The sequence below is a fragment of the Gorilla gorilla genome, chromosome 18, assembly GCF_029281585.2.
Source record: "Gorilla gorilla gorilla isolate KB3781 chromosome 18, NHGRI_mGorGor1-v2.1_pri, whole genome shotgun sequence".
In the NCBI taxonomy this organism is placed as follows: domain Eukaryota; kingdom Metazoa; phylum Chordata; class Mammalia; order Primates; family Hominidae; genus Gorilla; species Gorilla gorilla.
The window spans coordinates 79,815,391-79,832,057 of record NC_073242.2 but is presented as its reverse complement, the minus strand read 5'-3'; the positions used below and the strand labels follow the sequence as shown (position 1 = coordinate 79,832,057).

Here is a 16,667-nt window from a genome sequence, read left to right as displayed (position 1 = left end):
TATTAATGCCACCCTTATACTCATATACGTCTGGAAACAAAAATCTTAATTATTTTCATTTGAGGGTAAAGGATATCCTATTTAATAATTCCATAATATAAAAGTCAAGTTCTAAAAATATATCTTGAAGCTTACATTTATGTTCTCAAAATACATATTAGAAAGTTTGCCTTATAGAGGGATCAAAGACTTAAATCTAAGACCTGAAACCATAAAGATTCTAGAGGATAACATTGGAAAAATCCTTCCAGACATTGGCTTAAGCAAAGACTTCATGACCAAGAACCCGAAAGCAAATGCAACAAAAATGATAAATAGATGAGACTTAATTAAACTAAAAGGCTTCTGCACAGCAAAAGAAATAATCAGTAGAGTGGGAGAAAATCTTCACAATCTATACATCCTACAAAGAACTAATACATAGAATCTACAAAGAACTCAAACAAATCAGCAAGAAAAAAACAATCCCATCAAAAAATGGGCTAAGGACATTAGCCCACTTTTAGACAATTATCAAAAGAAGATATACAAATAGCCAACAAGCATATGGGAAAATGCTCAGCATCATCAATTATCAGGGAAACGCAAATCGAAACCACCATGTGATACCACCTCACTCTTGCAGGAATGGCCATAATCAAAAAATCAAAAAAGAATAGATGTTGGCATGGATGTGGTGAAAAGGGAACACTTTTACACTGTTGGTGGAAATATAAACTAGTACAACCACTGTGGAAAACAGTGTGGAGATTCCTTAAAGATAAAAGTAGCTCTAGCGTTTGATCCAGCAATCCCACTACTAGGAATCTACCCAGAGGAAAAGAAGTCATTATAGGAAAAAGATACTTGCACATGCACGTTTACAGCAGCACAATTTGCGACTGCAAAAATATGGAACCAGCCCAAATGCCCATCAATGAACAAGTCGATAAAGAAAACGTAGTATATATATGTGTATATATACACATATGTGTATATGTGTGTATATATACACATATGTGTATATGTGTGTATATATGTATGTATGTATATATGTGTATACATATGTATATATGTATGTATATATGTGTGTATATGTATATATATCTATATGTATATATACATATATGTATATATCTCTATATGTATATATACATATATGTATATCTCTATATGTATATATACATATATGTATATCTCTATATGTATATATACATATATGTATATATCTCTATATGTATATATACATATATGTATATATCTATATGTATATATACATATATGTATATATCTATATGTATATACATATATGTATATATGTATACATATATGTATATATCTATATGTATATATGTATACATATATGTATATATCTATATGTATATATACATATATGCATATATGTATACATATATGTGTGTATACACATATGTGTATATGTATATATGCGTGTATATATACATATGTGTGTATATATACACATATGTGTGTATATATATGTGTGTGTGTATATATATATATACATACACCATGGAATACTACTCAGCCGTAAAAAGGAATGAAATAATGGCATTCGCAGCAACCTGGATGGAATTGGAGGCTATTATTCTAAGAGAAGTATAATAACTCAGGAATGGAAAGCCAAACACTGTATGTTCTCACTTATATGTAGGAGCTAAGCTATGAGGATTCAAAGGTGTAAGAATAATACATTGGACTTTGGGGACTCAGGGGGAAAGAATGGGGGGTGGCAAGGGGTAAAAGACTACACATTGGGTACGGAGTACACTTCTCGGGTGATGGGTGCACGAAAATCTCAGAAATCACCATGAAAGAACTTATTCATGTAACCAAACACCACCTGTTCCCCCAAAACTTATTGATATAAAAAAATAAAAAATTAAAAAAAAAGTTTGCCTTATAAATGTATAAAACAAAGAAAACATACCTGGGATGATATCATTGATGTGCAATAGAATTGTACTTTCAACACACGCAAAACTACAAAGCTGCACTCCATCGAATCTTCCATCCCAGTTGCCAATAGGGTTATCCTAGAAATTAAATAATAAACATTAAAATCCTCCTCAATGAAATGTAAATGTGGAAGTCTGTATTTTCCATAAAGAATCCTCCAAAATATTTTACATTGGTAAATGTTAACAATTTTACCTAAAAGAAAGAAAGAATACGTTAGGAATAGTTGCCATAGTAATAAGGCTTTGCTTTTTTCATTCGTTTGTTCATTTTTTTCTTTAGGGAAATGAGAGTCAAGAATAACCAAGTGATAGTAAACCCCCAGATAACCAAAGAATTGAAAGTGTTTTTTTCATACTTTACTGAACAATAAATACTAATCTGTAGGATAACACCCATTTGAGGTTTAAAAAGACAGTATTTTGCACAGGAAGTTTCATTAATAATATATTATTTCACCCAGAAACCTGCCTCTAATTAGCCCTAAGTTCTTCATATTTCCTAAGCATTTAAATAGTCCATCTGAACTTCTGTATGCCTTTCTGTACATAAAAAGTCTATTTTCTAATTGTTCTTTTGTCATTTATGAGCATATAGGAATCTTCTCCAAGATGGAGATGTTTATATTTAATCATCTGATATTCTAATATAGTGCCAACTAGCACTGTGCTGTACAGCGAACTACATCAGTAGACGGGCCAGTCAGACAACTGCCCTGGGCACCAATGTGCATGGCATGCTAAAATGTCCCTGGAAATAAACCATGAATAGAAGGAAAAGGAGATAAAGAAAGAAGTTCTAGCATTTGCCAGAACTTTCCTCTCAAGGACTATAATAGAAGTGTTTGGAACGAATATCTGCACAAGTCAGCTATGGGACAGATGGAGGCAGGGAGAGAAGCTGGCAGGGCAAATCTCTAGGCAGCTTGCCTCAGGTAAACAAGCTGACCCCAGACCGCCATCTGAAAAAGGCAAGGCCTAAACCCTAAACAGCTTCTGCCAAGTTTGAGGCCCAAGGTAAAGAGCCTGACGCAAGGGGAGACCAACCCCAATGACCAGTGGCCCTCTTTCTCCAATCTTCCCTCCATGAAGGCCACAATTCTCCTTGAAATAAAGACTGAATTACTATTTAAAGAATATTGGTTAAAAGGAGTGCTTTATTGTCAGCTATCCTGAGGGGCATACATGTTTTACTCTGGTTCTAACTTTTCACATGTTAAGAGTAAACGTTTGTTTAGTAACTAACCAATGAGTATCAAATAGAATTTCCTGGAATTTTCAAGCACAGGAAACATTACACTAGAACATTACCTTACCAACCAAAAAGTATACCTGAACAGATAAAAATGATGACTAAAAGCATCCCCATTGTGAGTATAAGAGATTACTACTCACATCGCCTCCTAATCATTCTAGTGTTCAGTAATTCCATATGAATTTCCTTCTTTATACATAACAAAGTCTTGCCCATGTGTTCAATATATGATAAAAATGGTCTCAGCCTTTCTCTTCTTATTCTTTCAATGCCACAGGTATAATTCAATGAACCACACTGGAATGGATCCATTATTAAAAAGTATGATTGTAAGGAAACATTAAAAATAAGTGACACAAACAAAAGGTCAAATGTTGTATGATTCCACTCTTATGAGGAGCCTAGAACAGGCAAATTCAGACAGAGAAATCAGAAGAAACTGTGGTTAGCAGAGGTTGGGGAAAGTGGGCAGTTACTGTTAAACAGGCACAGAGTTTCGGTTTGGGATGATGAAAAAGTTCTGGAGATGAACAGGTGACAGTACAACAACGTGAATACACTTAATGCCACCGTATGTACACTTAAAAATGCTTAAGTGATAAATTTTGTTATGTATATTTTACCACAATTAAAAAAGGTTTTTAAAATGAATGAAATCCTATGAGATATTCTGATTGTCTATTCCTCAAAATCAATGTGGTTTTCCTCTACTCAGGTATTTTCTATAAATGATTTTTATACTAATTATTAAAATCAGATCAGCCATTAAATTGTGTAGAATATCACAAAAAAATAGATTACCCCAAAAAACTGTTTCAAAATAAAGAAAAATAGGACTTCAAGTAATATAATTGTGTTTTGTCTTGTTTTGTTTTGTCTACTGGTCAGCTACAATAAGGCAAATTTAAAGATAGAGAACATTATTCTAGTTTATTCAAATGGGAAAAAAAAAAGTAAATGTAATCTGTATCTAGACCCCTGTTCTATTTCAATGCTCCTTTACCAAAGATAAATTAGAACATGTTCTTTAAAGTACTCCAAATTAGATCACGTTAAATATTCAAAGTGTTCAATTTGCAAGTAAATTGGTCCTAAAACTAATACATATATATATAAACTATACATATATGTGTGTATATATATGTTTATATATATATACATATATATATAAACTAATATATATATCACAAAGATATTTAATCCAAAATTTTCTTACCATGTCCACACCAACAAAATATCCTAAGCTTTCTTTTCCTGGCAAAACATCACAGAATATAACTGTTCCAGATTCTATTGTTTCTCCAACCTTCAAAGAAACTCTGGAGTTTATTTCCAAAGGAGGAAGTTCGACCTGCATTGTGTCCCCAGGACCTGCGTAATCACTTTCCAATGCAGTGTCATCATCTTCTATGAGTTCTAGCTTGTCCAATGCAACAAACACGCCACAATCTTCATCACACTGAAAAAGCTGTTTCCCTTGGTACACCCCGTCAGTGAAACCTTGACCACGACCTTCTTCCTAGTTTTTAAGAGAGAAGGGAAAGAAATAGATATAGAAAGACGATCCATAGGAAAAGGGGTTCACTCTAGGGATTTCAGGAAAATCACTCTGGACAAATTCTAAATGATACATATAATAAGAAATACAATTATTAGCAGTTTCTGTTGGATTTAGAGTGTTTTAAAAAATAAGAAGCTGTATCTGATGCTAAAATAATATTATCTGATAATTTCAATTCATAACTCTATCATGAGAAAGCTAGGCTGAATTCCACGTTGTGATTCTAACATTAATTTGGTTATAAAAAGAAAATGTTACTTTAAAATAGCAATAATGCTAGCTCCATTCATTAAGCACTTATTGTCAGTCACTGTGCTTAAATCTTGCATCAATGTACCACAAAAACACTACAAGTCATGTACTATTAACACCATTGTACAGGTAAGGATGCAGAATTAGAGAAGTTAAGTAGCTTTGTTAAGTAACCTGGCAACCCAGCTAGTAAATGGCTTAACTGGGATTCAAATTCCTAATTGTTTACAATCACTGCTTTTAAAAAAAATTAAATCAAGAAGCAAAGAAGACATGCAATTCTATTGGCAAGAGTGTCAAAATGTAATTGGCATTTCAGTTCTTGTGAATGAATATTAAGTTTGGAAACATATCACAGCATTCTTGGGTCTCCTTCCGGTAGAAATAAATTCTAAGGATTTTCACATATATTATCAGGGACAATTATAAGCAAGTTTAAATTTCTGCAACTTTTTTTTCAAAAATCTTATATCTAAATTGTTATTTAATAACATACATTAAGAAGAACTAAGAAACCTATAGATGATAACGCAGGGTAATTAACAATTTTTGATGTAACTATTTACAACTGGTAGCGTTCATGTTTAATACAGGCAATGTTAAAATTTCTAAAATATATATGTCTGCAATAACCAGGTGAATCTCTTTGTATGTTCCTACCATAGTACACAGTTTTTTAAAAGTTTCGACATCATCCTTACATCTTCACAATTCATCATTAAAAAGTAAACAAAAGAAATTAAATCAAGAAGCAAAGAAGGCATACAATTCTATTTGCAAGAATGTCAAAATATAATTGACATTTAAGTTCTCAAGAATGAATATTAAGCTTGGAAACATATCACAGAGTTCTTGGGTCTCTTTCCAACAGAAATAAACGCCAAGGTGATTTTCACACATATTATCAGTGACAACTATAAGCAAGTTTTGGATTATGGATTCAACCATAACATGGATTCATCAGCAAGGATGATGAATATTAAAAATTACAGAAGACTCTTGGGAAAATTTATTTCGTATTTAAGGAGAAAAATATGTATGTGCATACAAATACACAGACACATGAACACAAACACACTACTAAAATGGTTTATCAAACTTACCAGCAATTCAACTCCAAAGAATATTCCGGAGACTGTCCTCTCTGCTAACAGGGGTCCTCTGAAGCGTACAACTCCAGGAAATTTTTCTTCCCCAGATCTCAGCTGTACTTTCACAGGACAGCCCACGTCTATTTGGAGGCCTTTACTTAGTCTGTTTCTGTTTTTAAACAGGCTGAACCTCTCCTCGCAATTGGTAATTGCCAAAAGTAACTCTGTGAACTTTTCATTTATCTCTACAACATCCTTTTCATCAACAAAGAGAACTGCATGAGGTTGCTCTAGAATTTTTAATCCAATCTGATTTTTCTTGCCTTTTGCAGAAGGAATCCTTGAATGCCCCACAGAACGATCTTGAATATACTGTCCTATACTTCCCTTCGGTACTTTAAGGAGCTTTTGTGTTTGTTTGTCTGTAACGCTGCATTCTTGAAGAAGCAAGTAAAAAATCCGCTCTTCCCAGTAGGGTGAAGTAACTTTTTCTTGGCTCCATAAGCCTGAACTCATTGTGATATTAACTTCAAAATACTAATTCAAAAAAGGGAAACTACTAATAACTTTGTCACAAAACCACAAAAGATAAATTCAGTGGCAGTCCCAAAGCATGTTTTCAGCAACGTGGTGTCCATGCTGTAAAAAGAAAGGAAATCAAAATGCCTAGTGAAAAAGCAAAAATAAACTTTAGACTTCATTCTACATGACTGAAAATTAAGACTGAAGATTTTTAAAATTTTCATTTGACCAGTAAACACATACACACAAATATTTTCAAAAAATATCTAAAAGGGCTAAAAGACATACAGTATATTACTTTTATCTACTGTAACTGCGCATATTTAATTAATGAAATCCAATTGTAAAGTACTTTCAAAGACAACACAATGTTTGCTTCCAAGACACTGAAATTTATAAAATCAGATTCTAGTAAAAACTTTTAAAGATTACCCTTATATACATATTCTAACTTTTTTAAATTTATTTTTATTTATTTGTTTTGAGACAGGGTCTCACTCTTGTTGCCCATGCTGGACTGCAATGGCACAATCACAGTTCACTGTGGCCAAGACCTTCCAGGCTCAAGTGATCCTCCTACCTCAGCCTCCCGAGTAACTGGTATTATAGACGCATATCACCACACACAGCTAAGCTTTCTACTTTTTGTAGAGACAGGGTCTCACTATGTTGCCTAAGCTGGTCTTGACCTCCTGGGCTCAAACAATCCTCCTGTCTTGGCCTCCCAATGCACTGGGATTACAGTCGTAAGCCACCAGGCCTGTCCCATATTCTGACACTAATAAACTTTTAAAAGTAGCATTCAGGCTGAGCTGTGTGGCTCATGCCTATAAATGATAGCTATGATATGGCCATATTGTGATAATGGAACATTTTACCTCTGACTCAACTTCATTTCATATATTTTATCTGAAGATGGGCAATGTTCATCACATTAATCATAGTTATCTGATTTCTCAAATCGCAAATATCAGATATTATAATATGACTATATTAAAATATTTTAAAAATCAATTTTGTAGCATCAAAACTTGTACTACATAGCAAGGGAATATCATGATATAACTGCATTATAATTTCTTTCTATTATTTCTTTTTCAAATTTTCATTTATTTTTATTTTATTTATTTATTTTTGAGACAGGGTCTCGCTCTGTCACCCAGGCTTGGGTACATTGGTGCGATCATAGCTCACTGCAGTTTCAAACTCCTGGACTCAAGTGATCCTCCCACCTTGGCCTTCCAAAGTTCTAGGATTACAGGCATGAGCAACTGCACCTGGTCCTCATTTAAAATTTTTACAAGAATAATAATCTTTCCAATGAAGTAGGCTCATTCTCAAACCTATTTTAACTGATGGTTAAAAAACTACACAATTTCATTAATTCAAACTGAGACTTTACTTCATTATTTTAATTAATTTTCTGCTGAAAACAATACTTCCTAGGTATCCCTGTCATAAGAATGTGGCTATCTGGTTTCCAAAGACAGTACTTTCATTTCATCCTTCCTTGAGATAGAGGTATCCATTTCCATTATTCTGGGTAATGGCTGCAATTGATAGCACTATCATATTTATTTTATTCTAGCAATTAAAAAATAAATACTCCTAAAGAACCAAATTTTAGATTTAATCACTTAATGATCAAACAACCTGGCAAATCTATACACAGTGGAACACTTCTTTTAGAAAGCACTGCTAGATAATGAAGTATTCCATAATGGTAACATTTCTAAAAGTCTCTCCCTCTACAAGCCAGCATGAGACATGTGGTTTAGCCAAGACAGGATACAGGTTAGGCACCTCCTTCAAACCAACATGACTGAAATACCTGTGTAACACTCAGTGAGGGTAAAAGCAGAGGTAGCATGAAGTGGTTCTCTTTTCTTCTTTTTTGTGGTGTGTTTGTTTTAATTCCACTTGAGGGCACTGTCTACTTCAGCAAGAATGGGATCAATTTATATTTGCCACTTATATAAGACACCTGTGGAAACCTCTATCTTGACACAATATAAACAAAACTCCTTATAAGGGCTGCCCAAACAGCTATCCAACCCCTCAATTTGGTTCTATTCCTTTAAAGGATCAAACTGAAGTGTTGGTTCTTTTTGACCAAAATGCTTTTAACATGTCAACACTTTCCACAAGAAAACGTCCTTATTTTTTTCTTGATCATTGATGTATCATTATGACTGTAAATTATTTTGCATAACTCTTGATCTGCAAGGCTGTTATTTTGTTAAAAGGCTGTATCTTATGCTTCCTGAGGTCGCGAATGCTTTCTACAGATCTACTGTCTAGAGTTTTCCCTTGCAATCAGCCATTTTCTGTGGTTTCCTGCTGTATGCATTTGACTCCTTTTACGGCCTTGTTGCTTTCCAACTTATCGCTTCGAATCAGTTCTGAGAAGCCAGGTAGTGAAATATGTTTGTGTGTTTGAAAAAACAAAGCAACAATCGTGAAAAGAGGAATGCATACATTCTGAAAGGGTCTTTAGGAGCAAAGCGCACATAGGCTTTATTGAATAGAGATTCTGGTCACTCGCGGAAGGTTAAGACAGTCAAAAAGCAACTTTCAAAAAAATGAGCTGTTGTTTTGGTTCTCTTTAAAATGAATTTAGATTTTTAGGGCCAAAATTTTTTTGAAAAAGGTAAAGTAATTCTATTTTGAAAAGAAATTCTTTTTTAAAATCCCTAAGAATAATGTCTTCAAATATTACAATCAGAAACTTCCCTGAATCTTAATAATTGCTTTATACCAACAGCTCCTACTCTGTTGGTCCTGTAGCTTAACTATTCATGTCACAATTTAAAACAAAAATCATTAATGCTAATAATCTATTATTAAGACAAAACTAAATTACTATATGTGCATTAGGACATTATGTTAAATAAATTTGATTATAAGCTTGCTTTCTGAAATAATTTAAGGAAAAGAATCCACAGTAAAAATTGATATAACTGCTAGGTTTATAAAAATGTTTTAGGGTAATAAACTATAGCTTTCAAGTACCATATTTTAAAGTGAACTCTACAAGGAGTGGTAACTTTTTTCCTAACTTTCATTAGCACAAGTGGAAATGAGCTTAGACTTAGCAACAGGATGGGTCATGTTAGACAACTAAAATACTCAAGCACAAGTTATCAAATATTTCAAAAGCATTATCCAAAAATAAAGGATACAGCCTTTCCTCTTTCAGAAAGAATATATTAAGAACAAGTTTGAAACTCTCTTATTAAAAATTGATTCTCTTCACTGTAACTGATACAGAAAGTTGAATGGGAAACTTTACGGCTCGAGTCTAGAGATATACAAGGCAATCAACTGAATGATCATTAATATTCTCGGCCAGGCACAGTGACTCACGCCTGTAATCCCAACACTTTGGGAAGCCAAGGTGAGTGGACAGCTTGAGCCCAGGAGTTTGAGACCAGCCTGTGCAACACAGTGAAACCTCATTTCTACAAAAAGTACAAAAGTTAGCCAGGTGTGATGGCATGTGCCTGTAGTCCCAGCTACTTGTGAGGCTGAGGTGGGAGGATGGCTTGAGCCCTGGAGGAAGGGACTGCAGCAAGCCATGATCACGCCACTGCACTTCAGCCTGGGTGAAAAAGCAAGACCCTGTCACACACTCTCTCACATATATACACACTCCGTAATATATATATATATTTATTTATTTATTTATTTTATGTACTCAAAATACCAGTATTACAATAAAAATATGCTAACATACATTTCTCCCCACTGTAGAAGTGAATATAACACCAACAGTCTACTTTCACTGGGATGTGCATAGTAGTTAAATAGTTAAAGTCTTAGGTACTCCAAGCAGTAAAAACTGACTCAACACAATATGAAGGGAAAGATCTAAATCACATTGTAAATGAGTTATTTATCATCAAGAAGGTTGGTTTCTTAGTTTGGTATTTTTTACGCTTTCAGTACAGAGTTAGATACTGAAAACTACATCATCTAGGCTAGGCACAGTGGCTCACTCCTGTAATCCCAGCACTTTGGAGGCTGAAGTGGGAGGATCCCCTAAGCCCTGGAGTTCAAGGCTTTAGTGAGCTGTGATAGCACTACTGCACTCCTGCCTGGGTGACAGAATGAGAGCCTGTCCCAAAAGGAAGAAAAAAAAAGAAAAGAAAATTAGCCGGGTGTGGTGGTGTCTGCCTGTGGGCCCAGCTACTCAGGGTCCCAGCTACTCTGGAGGATGGGAAGATCGCTAGAGCCCAGGAGGTCCAGGCTGAAGAGAGCTATGATCACGCCACTGCACTCCAGCCTGGGTGACAGAGCAAGACCTGGTCTCAAAAAAAAAAAAACAAAAACAAAGAGGAAAGAGAGAACACACACAAAAAAAAACCCCAACATCAATCCACATTCACTCAGCTTCTGCCTTTAAGTAAAGGCCTAGGGAACAGTAAGACAACTGAAGGAAAAAGAAGCACAGCTAAATTCAAAGTCACCGTAGGGCAGGTGGGGGTGAGGAGTCAGTGTGAAGGGAGAAATTTTCACTTGTATTCTCTTATTATTTTGCAGGTTGAATCACTTTGAGTGAGTATATCACAAATGACTCATCTAAATACTATCTTACTTCAGGCTGGATAACTGTGTGATTATGAATATCTTGGTAATAAATACTGAATGAAAATTACCAACGAGTTGAAACACAATAATATGTTTAACCCTAAAGTCATGTTGAACAGAAGGCCTTTCCTTTGAGGACGCTGACGAAGGAGAACAGTTCAGGTTCACATAGATTTGAAAACATTTCTGGTTATCTGAGCTTGTTGATGGTCTGGATTCTGAGTAAAGGGGAACTTATTTGTATTAAGATAAAGTCATTCAACCAAGACGAGAGTTGGAAGGCACAAATATTTATCAATTTTCCATGAAGACAATGGAAAGATGATCAGGAAATACATTTTACATGAAAATGTTAAAGATTACAATTACCACATTCTGAAAGGCAACATATAGTACAAATGAACATCAGTAGCTACAGAAAACTAACAATGCAGTTATCCAGAAGATGCAGTGTTTTTCTGATTCTCAAGTTATCAGGTTATATTGTTCATAAGGATCTCACAAAGACAGATCCAATTCAAGAGCTTTTTGCATCTCCTAAGATATCCTGCTTGTTCTAAAAACCACAGGAAGCTATTTAAATTAGAATAAAACTTACAATACTTAATTCTGCCCCTAATTATAAATGGCAAAGAGGTAGGAAGGTCAGCTTGAACACCAAAGAAAGAAGACATGTGGGCCTTTTTCCAAAAGCTTCTGGATAGCTAGAATGATCATCCTTTTAAAAAAGAACATCTCTCACTAAAAGACAAAGCTGTTATATTTCTAAACAGCTAAAGAATAGAGATACAGAGATTCTGTGGCCAGAAAAAAGACTGAGTCCATTTTAATTTTCCTCAATGACTAATTTGTGTCACAAGTACACAGTCCCTAATACAAGTGGGATTTATAAGGTAAAAAAAAAAAAGAAAAGAAGAGCCTCTCACATCTGCATATTCCCACTGGAACAAGGAATACTGCTGCCTCTCTAGTGTTAAACCTAGCCACTCCACTGCCAAACTGTGAATTCCCCAAGTCCTTCATTTTTATATTATCCAGTGCCCACACGAGAGCCTGGCATATGCTAGGCACTGAATACAGAGAAATGAATGAAAGACTCAAGTCGTAACAGTGAAAACAAAATTGCATTTCCTCCTCCTGTTTAAGGGATTAAACCAAGAGAAAGAGAAGAGAAAAAGACTCAGGAATTGGGAGTATTTAATGAATTTTGCCTAAAACTTCACTAATTCTCTAGATAAAATGAAATCATGCTAAACCACTTCATTGTTATACATATAAGAAGAAACAAATACGGAAAATTTCACAATTACGAAACCAAGTTGTTTTGAGGTTTATTTGATACTAGCTTCCTACAGCCTCACTAGCATGTATGATGCTTATAAATTCTGTACAACCAATGAAAAAAAATCTAATTTAAATCATAGTGTGAAAATCAGGAACAAAATACTAATAGTTTGATAAACAACATAACTATTCCTTTCTCTCTCCTTGTGTTGGAGACTTCCTTAAATCAAACAAAACCACAGTTTAGGTGTGCCAGACTATAAAAATCATTGCTGCTTAATGCTAGTTGTGCTTTATATAACAAGCCTTATCTGCTTCTCACAAAAGTTACCACCCAGAGGAAGGTTTATTTGCAAGAATACTATACAATTTTGCAGCAGAATATTAGAGAATGTTCTGGGTGTTACTTCAATAAGAATTTCCAGCAAATCATTTTCTCCTAATACTGTTCTAGTTCAAATCCACCTACTGCTCAGTGGGGAATGGGAGGCTAAATTCTTAAGGCCATTCAGTCTACTTGGGGCATGAGGGGGTGTGTAGAAAGCCACCAATCAAATGAACACCCTCTCAAGGCCTGGGTGCTTCTCTGAGAGCCAATGATTGCAAAATGAACAATCTTATTAAGATCCCTAATTAGCCCGAATTCAAAAGCAAGGTAGGCATGCTCCTTAGCTGAGCTAAGGATAAAACTTTCCAGGAAAAATTGAGGAGAAGAAGGTGGCAGGGATGATGGGGGCTGGGAGACTGCAAGGCCACAGGCTTGGTGGCTGGAAGATGACAAGTATCCTAAAACATTCAAATGCCAAGGGGTGGAAGAGAAACGATGCCAAGTACATGAATAACCGGCAGCTGACCCAGCTGAGTACCAAACTCAACACCATCTTCCTGAAGATTTCATGACTTCGCCCCCGCCCCCCATTCGCCCCCCACCCCCCTCGATTGTTAACATGAAAGAAAAACATAAAGAAAGAATACCTGTCACAACAGGGCGCACCTTTCAACTAAGGAACTCCGGGTGGCTGTGTAGAACCATCCTCACCCTGGAAAGGGGGAAACTGAAAGAAAAAGCAGAACACGCCATTAACAAGGCCAGAACCCCGACTGCCATTCCTGGACGGGAGCCACCAACACCCGCAAAATCGATCGGTACGTACGCCCCGCGGCGCGGTCGGTAGGAATCACAGCCCCGGGCTCCTGAGGCCAACCGTGGCCGTCGGGGCCCGCCCGCGGCCTGTGTCTCAGTCTCCCAATCTGTAAATGGGGTGGGGGGCGGGAGGGGGACAGCGTCCCGCGCGGCTCCCGCCCCAAGTCCTCTCTCCTCCGGGGGTCCCGACGGTGGCGACCCCGCACGCTCCCCGGACTCGGAGCCCTCCCGGGAAGCCTCGGGGGCTGGGGAAGCCCCGGTGGGGGGGGAAGCCCGGGCTGACGTCAGCGGGCTCGGCAACCCGCGGGCCCGGCCGGCTCGGGCCCGGGCAACTAACGGGCCGGCGCCGAGGGCCCGATGGTCGCCGCGGCGGCTCCAGACGCCCTGAGGCCAGGCGGCTGCGCCGAGGGGATCCGGCCGCCCGCCGGCCGCCAGCCGCCCGCTCATTCACTAACCTCGGGCGGCGGGGCGTCGCCCCTCGCCCCGGCTCCCCAGCCCGCGTCCCGGGCCGGCCCCGGCTCCCCACACCCACCGCCCTAGTATTTACCTCCGACGCGCGGCCCCCGCGCAGCCAAACCTGCTACCTGGGCCCGCCCCCACCTGCCCCGCCTCCGAACCGCACAGGGGAGAGGGAGGGAGCGGGGGCGGAGGGGGCAGCCGCCGCGCTAGCCAATCGTAGGCCGAGCTGCGCTCCTGAGCGGGCCGTGATTGGACCTCCCTGTGACAGACCTTCCTCCAATGGCGGCCGGCCCGGCGCCGGCCGAAGGGACTTTCCGCTCTGTCAAGCTCGGTGGAACCAAAGGGAAAGCGAAGGGGCGGGGCAGAGAAGAGCGGCGGATGGAGGCGGGAAGCTCAAGCTGATTGGGCAAAAGGCTGCGAGTGCCGCGTCACCATTGGCTGATGCTGGAGCCGGGGCGGGGCGCTGCGCTGCCACCAGCTCCGCCTCCCGTGCTCCTGCCTCAGCTGTCAAAACTGTAGACGCTTAGGTTTGGGCTGGGTTAAGAGTCCAGATGAAGGTTGAAATAGGATTCCAGGATGCCGTGAGAGAGCAAAGCTTTAGAATCAGACCTCAGTTTGAATCTTTGGCGCTTTCATTCAGTGGCTGCGTGACCTGAGGAAGTCACAACCACGCTGAGCCTCAATGTCCTCGTCTGTAAAATGGAGATCATAGTATCGGTTGTCTTACAGGATTGTGGCAAAATACCGAGCTAAAGTTCCTGGCACGCAGTACCAGCTCAGGAAAGGTTCATCTCTTCCTCCTCCGCAGATTCAGCCTGGGACGCTTGCTGTTTCCGAACCTCTGTTGCCACCTATCCCAGTTTGGAGGGAATTTTCCCAAGGATGGTGAAGAAGGGATTTCCACACGCCGCCTCACTCAGCCCCGCACCCCTGGCCACCAGCCAGGACTTAGGGTGTAGTTAAGGATCTTTCAATTAGAAGGGAGGCTTCTGATTCCCAAAAGCACTCAAAATATTTAAGGAAGTGCTTTTTATAATCAGTCCTAGAGCCTTGCTGCACTGGATACTCCTGTTAATTAATTTCTTCTCCTTTGACATTTTAAGTGCTAATTATAGGAGAAGGTGATTAACACTGAGAAAGGAGGAGGGGTGTGTGTGTGTGTGTGTGTGTGTGTGTGTGTGTGTGTGTGTGTTTAATCATGACACAAATTTCCCCCAGTGGAAAGTGACATGTTTCTGGAGATCCAGGGAATTTAAACCAATGAATACATAAAAGCAGTCACATGAGTGATGACTAACAGTAGCAGTAGACAGGCCACCACTCTTCCTTGCCATAGTCATCCAAAATGAAATGAGCATCTTTTGAAAACCTAAGCCTCATTCTACTCCTGTCCCTCTTTTGTCACTCCTATCTTCCTGTTTTCCAGGCTTCATGACCACACTGCTGTAGGAAGTCATAAGTTGGAAATCAACAGGCCTGGCTTGAAGTGTGGCCTTAGGCAACACCGTTCTCATCTACATCTGGATTCTCCAACAAAGCTGGTAGGACTCAGAGGTCACAGTCCAACTGTCTGGAAGAAAATTTCAGCTGAAATTTGTTTTTGCCTAACCAATACAATAAGGAGGAAGGAGAAAAGAATGTGAAGGAGAGAGATTTGGGGTCCTTTTAGGCAAGGCAAACATTCTCATGATACCACTGGGACCACTTCTCTTATCTGCACGATCTACATCCACTGGTCACTTAAGGCATTTGAGTTTGCTACTCTGGACTAGAATATTTTCATGTCCCTTCTTTTTGTTTTTGTTGTTGTTGTTGCTGGGGTGTTTGTTTGTTTGTTTGTTTGTTTTGAGACAGAGTCTTGCTCTGTTGCCTAGGCTGGAGTGCAATGGTGCGATCTCAGCTCACTGCAACCTCCGCCTCCCAGGTTCAAGCGATTCTCCTGCCTCAGCCTCCCAAGTAGCTGGGATTACAGGTGCCTGCCACCACACCCAGCTAATTTTTGTATGTTTAGTAGAGACAAGATTTCACCGTATTGACCAGGCTGGTCTCAAACTCCTGACCTCAAGTGATCTGCCTGCCTCGGCCTCCCAAAGTGCTGGGATTACAGGCATGAGCCAATGTTTCCGGCCTATTTTTGTGTCCTTTCTGTTGATGGTGTTTGGTGCTGCTGAGGTCTCTACTTCCATAGGGCTTTCATCCCCAGGCTCTGTCCTGTCATACGTTCACTGAATCAGTGCGGGGGCCTGACTTCATCTAAGGGATCTTCATCCAAGTCAAGCCTGACAAATGGGGCTTATCTCAATTATCATTTCCTATCAATTGGGAATGGCTGCTTAGAACATTGTGTTAAAGCTAATTCTGAACTTGTATTCAGGCTCACCGGGAAGAGAGATATCTGCCAGGGTATAAGATGGGGAGATAGTGTCATGGTGCTATTATTTGCAGTCCTTGGTAAACCAGCCTCTCATTTTACAGGTAGGAGATGAAGGCCCAAAGACAGTAAATTACAAGCCCCCTGTCACTCAGGAGATGGGCTGAGACCCTGATTCCAAGC

The 16,667-nt window shown here is 38.8% G+C and overlaps 2 protein-coding genes across 16 annotated transcripts in view; one reads left to right on the top strand and one right to left on the bottom strand.

The window, feature by feature from the left end:
• CYLD (CYLD lysine 63 deubiquitinase) overlaps positions 1-14,453 on the bottom strand; it is a 55,177-nt gene extending 40,724 nt beyond the window's left edge. For 2 of the 15 annotated variants that reach the window (XM_063700199.1, XM_055366071.2), the window contains exons 1-5: positions 14,202-14,221; positions 13,505-13,565; positions 6,127-6,780; positions 4,427-4,729; positions 1,928-2,033 (exon numbers count right to left, since the gene is read on the bottom strand). In XM_063700199.1, coding sequence (XP_063556269.1) covers positions 1,928-2,033; positions 4,427-4,729; positions 6,127-6,630 — 913 coding nt within the window. In that variant the 5' untranslated portion in view covers positions 6,631-6,780; positions 13,505-13,565; positions 14,202-14,221. Of the gene's footprint in view, positions 1-1,927; positions 2,034-4,426; positions 4,730-6,126; positions 6,781-13,485; positions 13,568-13,664; positions 13,864-14,201 lie in introns of those variants that run through there. The other 13 variants (XM_055366042.2, XM_055366056.2, XM_055366066.2 and 10 more) reach the window with 12 other exon arrangements.
• LOC134757509 (uncharacterized) lies at positions 13,323-15,654 on the top strand. Its single transcript, XM_063700200.1, has 3 exons — positions 13,323-13,656; positions 14,922-14,998; positions 15,540-15,654. The coding sequence occupies exons 1-3, from the start codon at positions 13,407-13,409 to the stop codon at positions 15,546-15,548; spliced, it is 336 nt and encodes a 111-aa protein (XP_063556270.1). The 5' UTR covers positions 13,323-13,406; the 3' UTR covers positions 15,549-15,654.
• Positions 15,655-16,667: the final 1,013 nt, after the last annotated feature.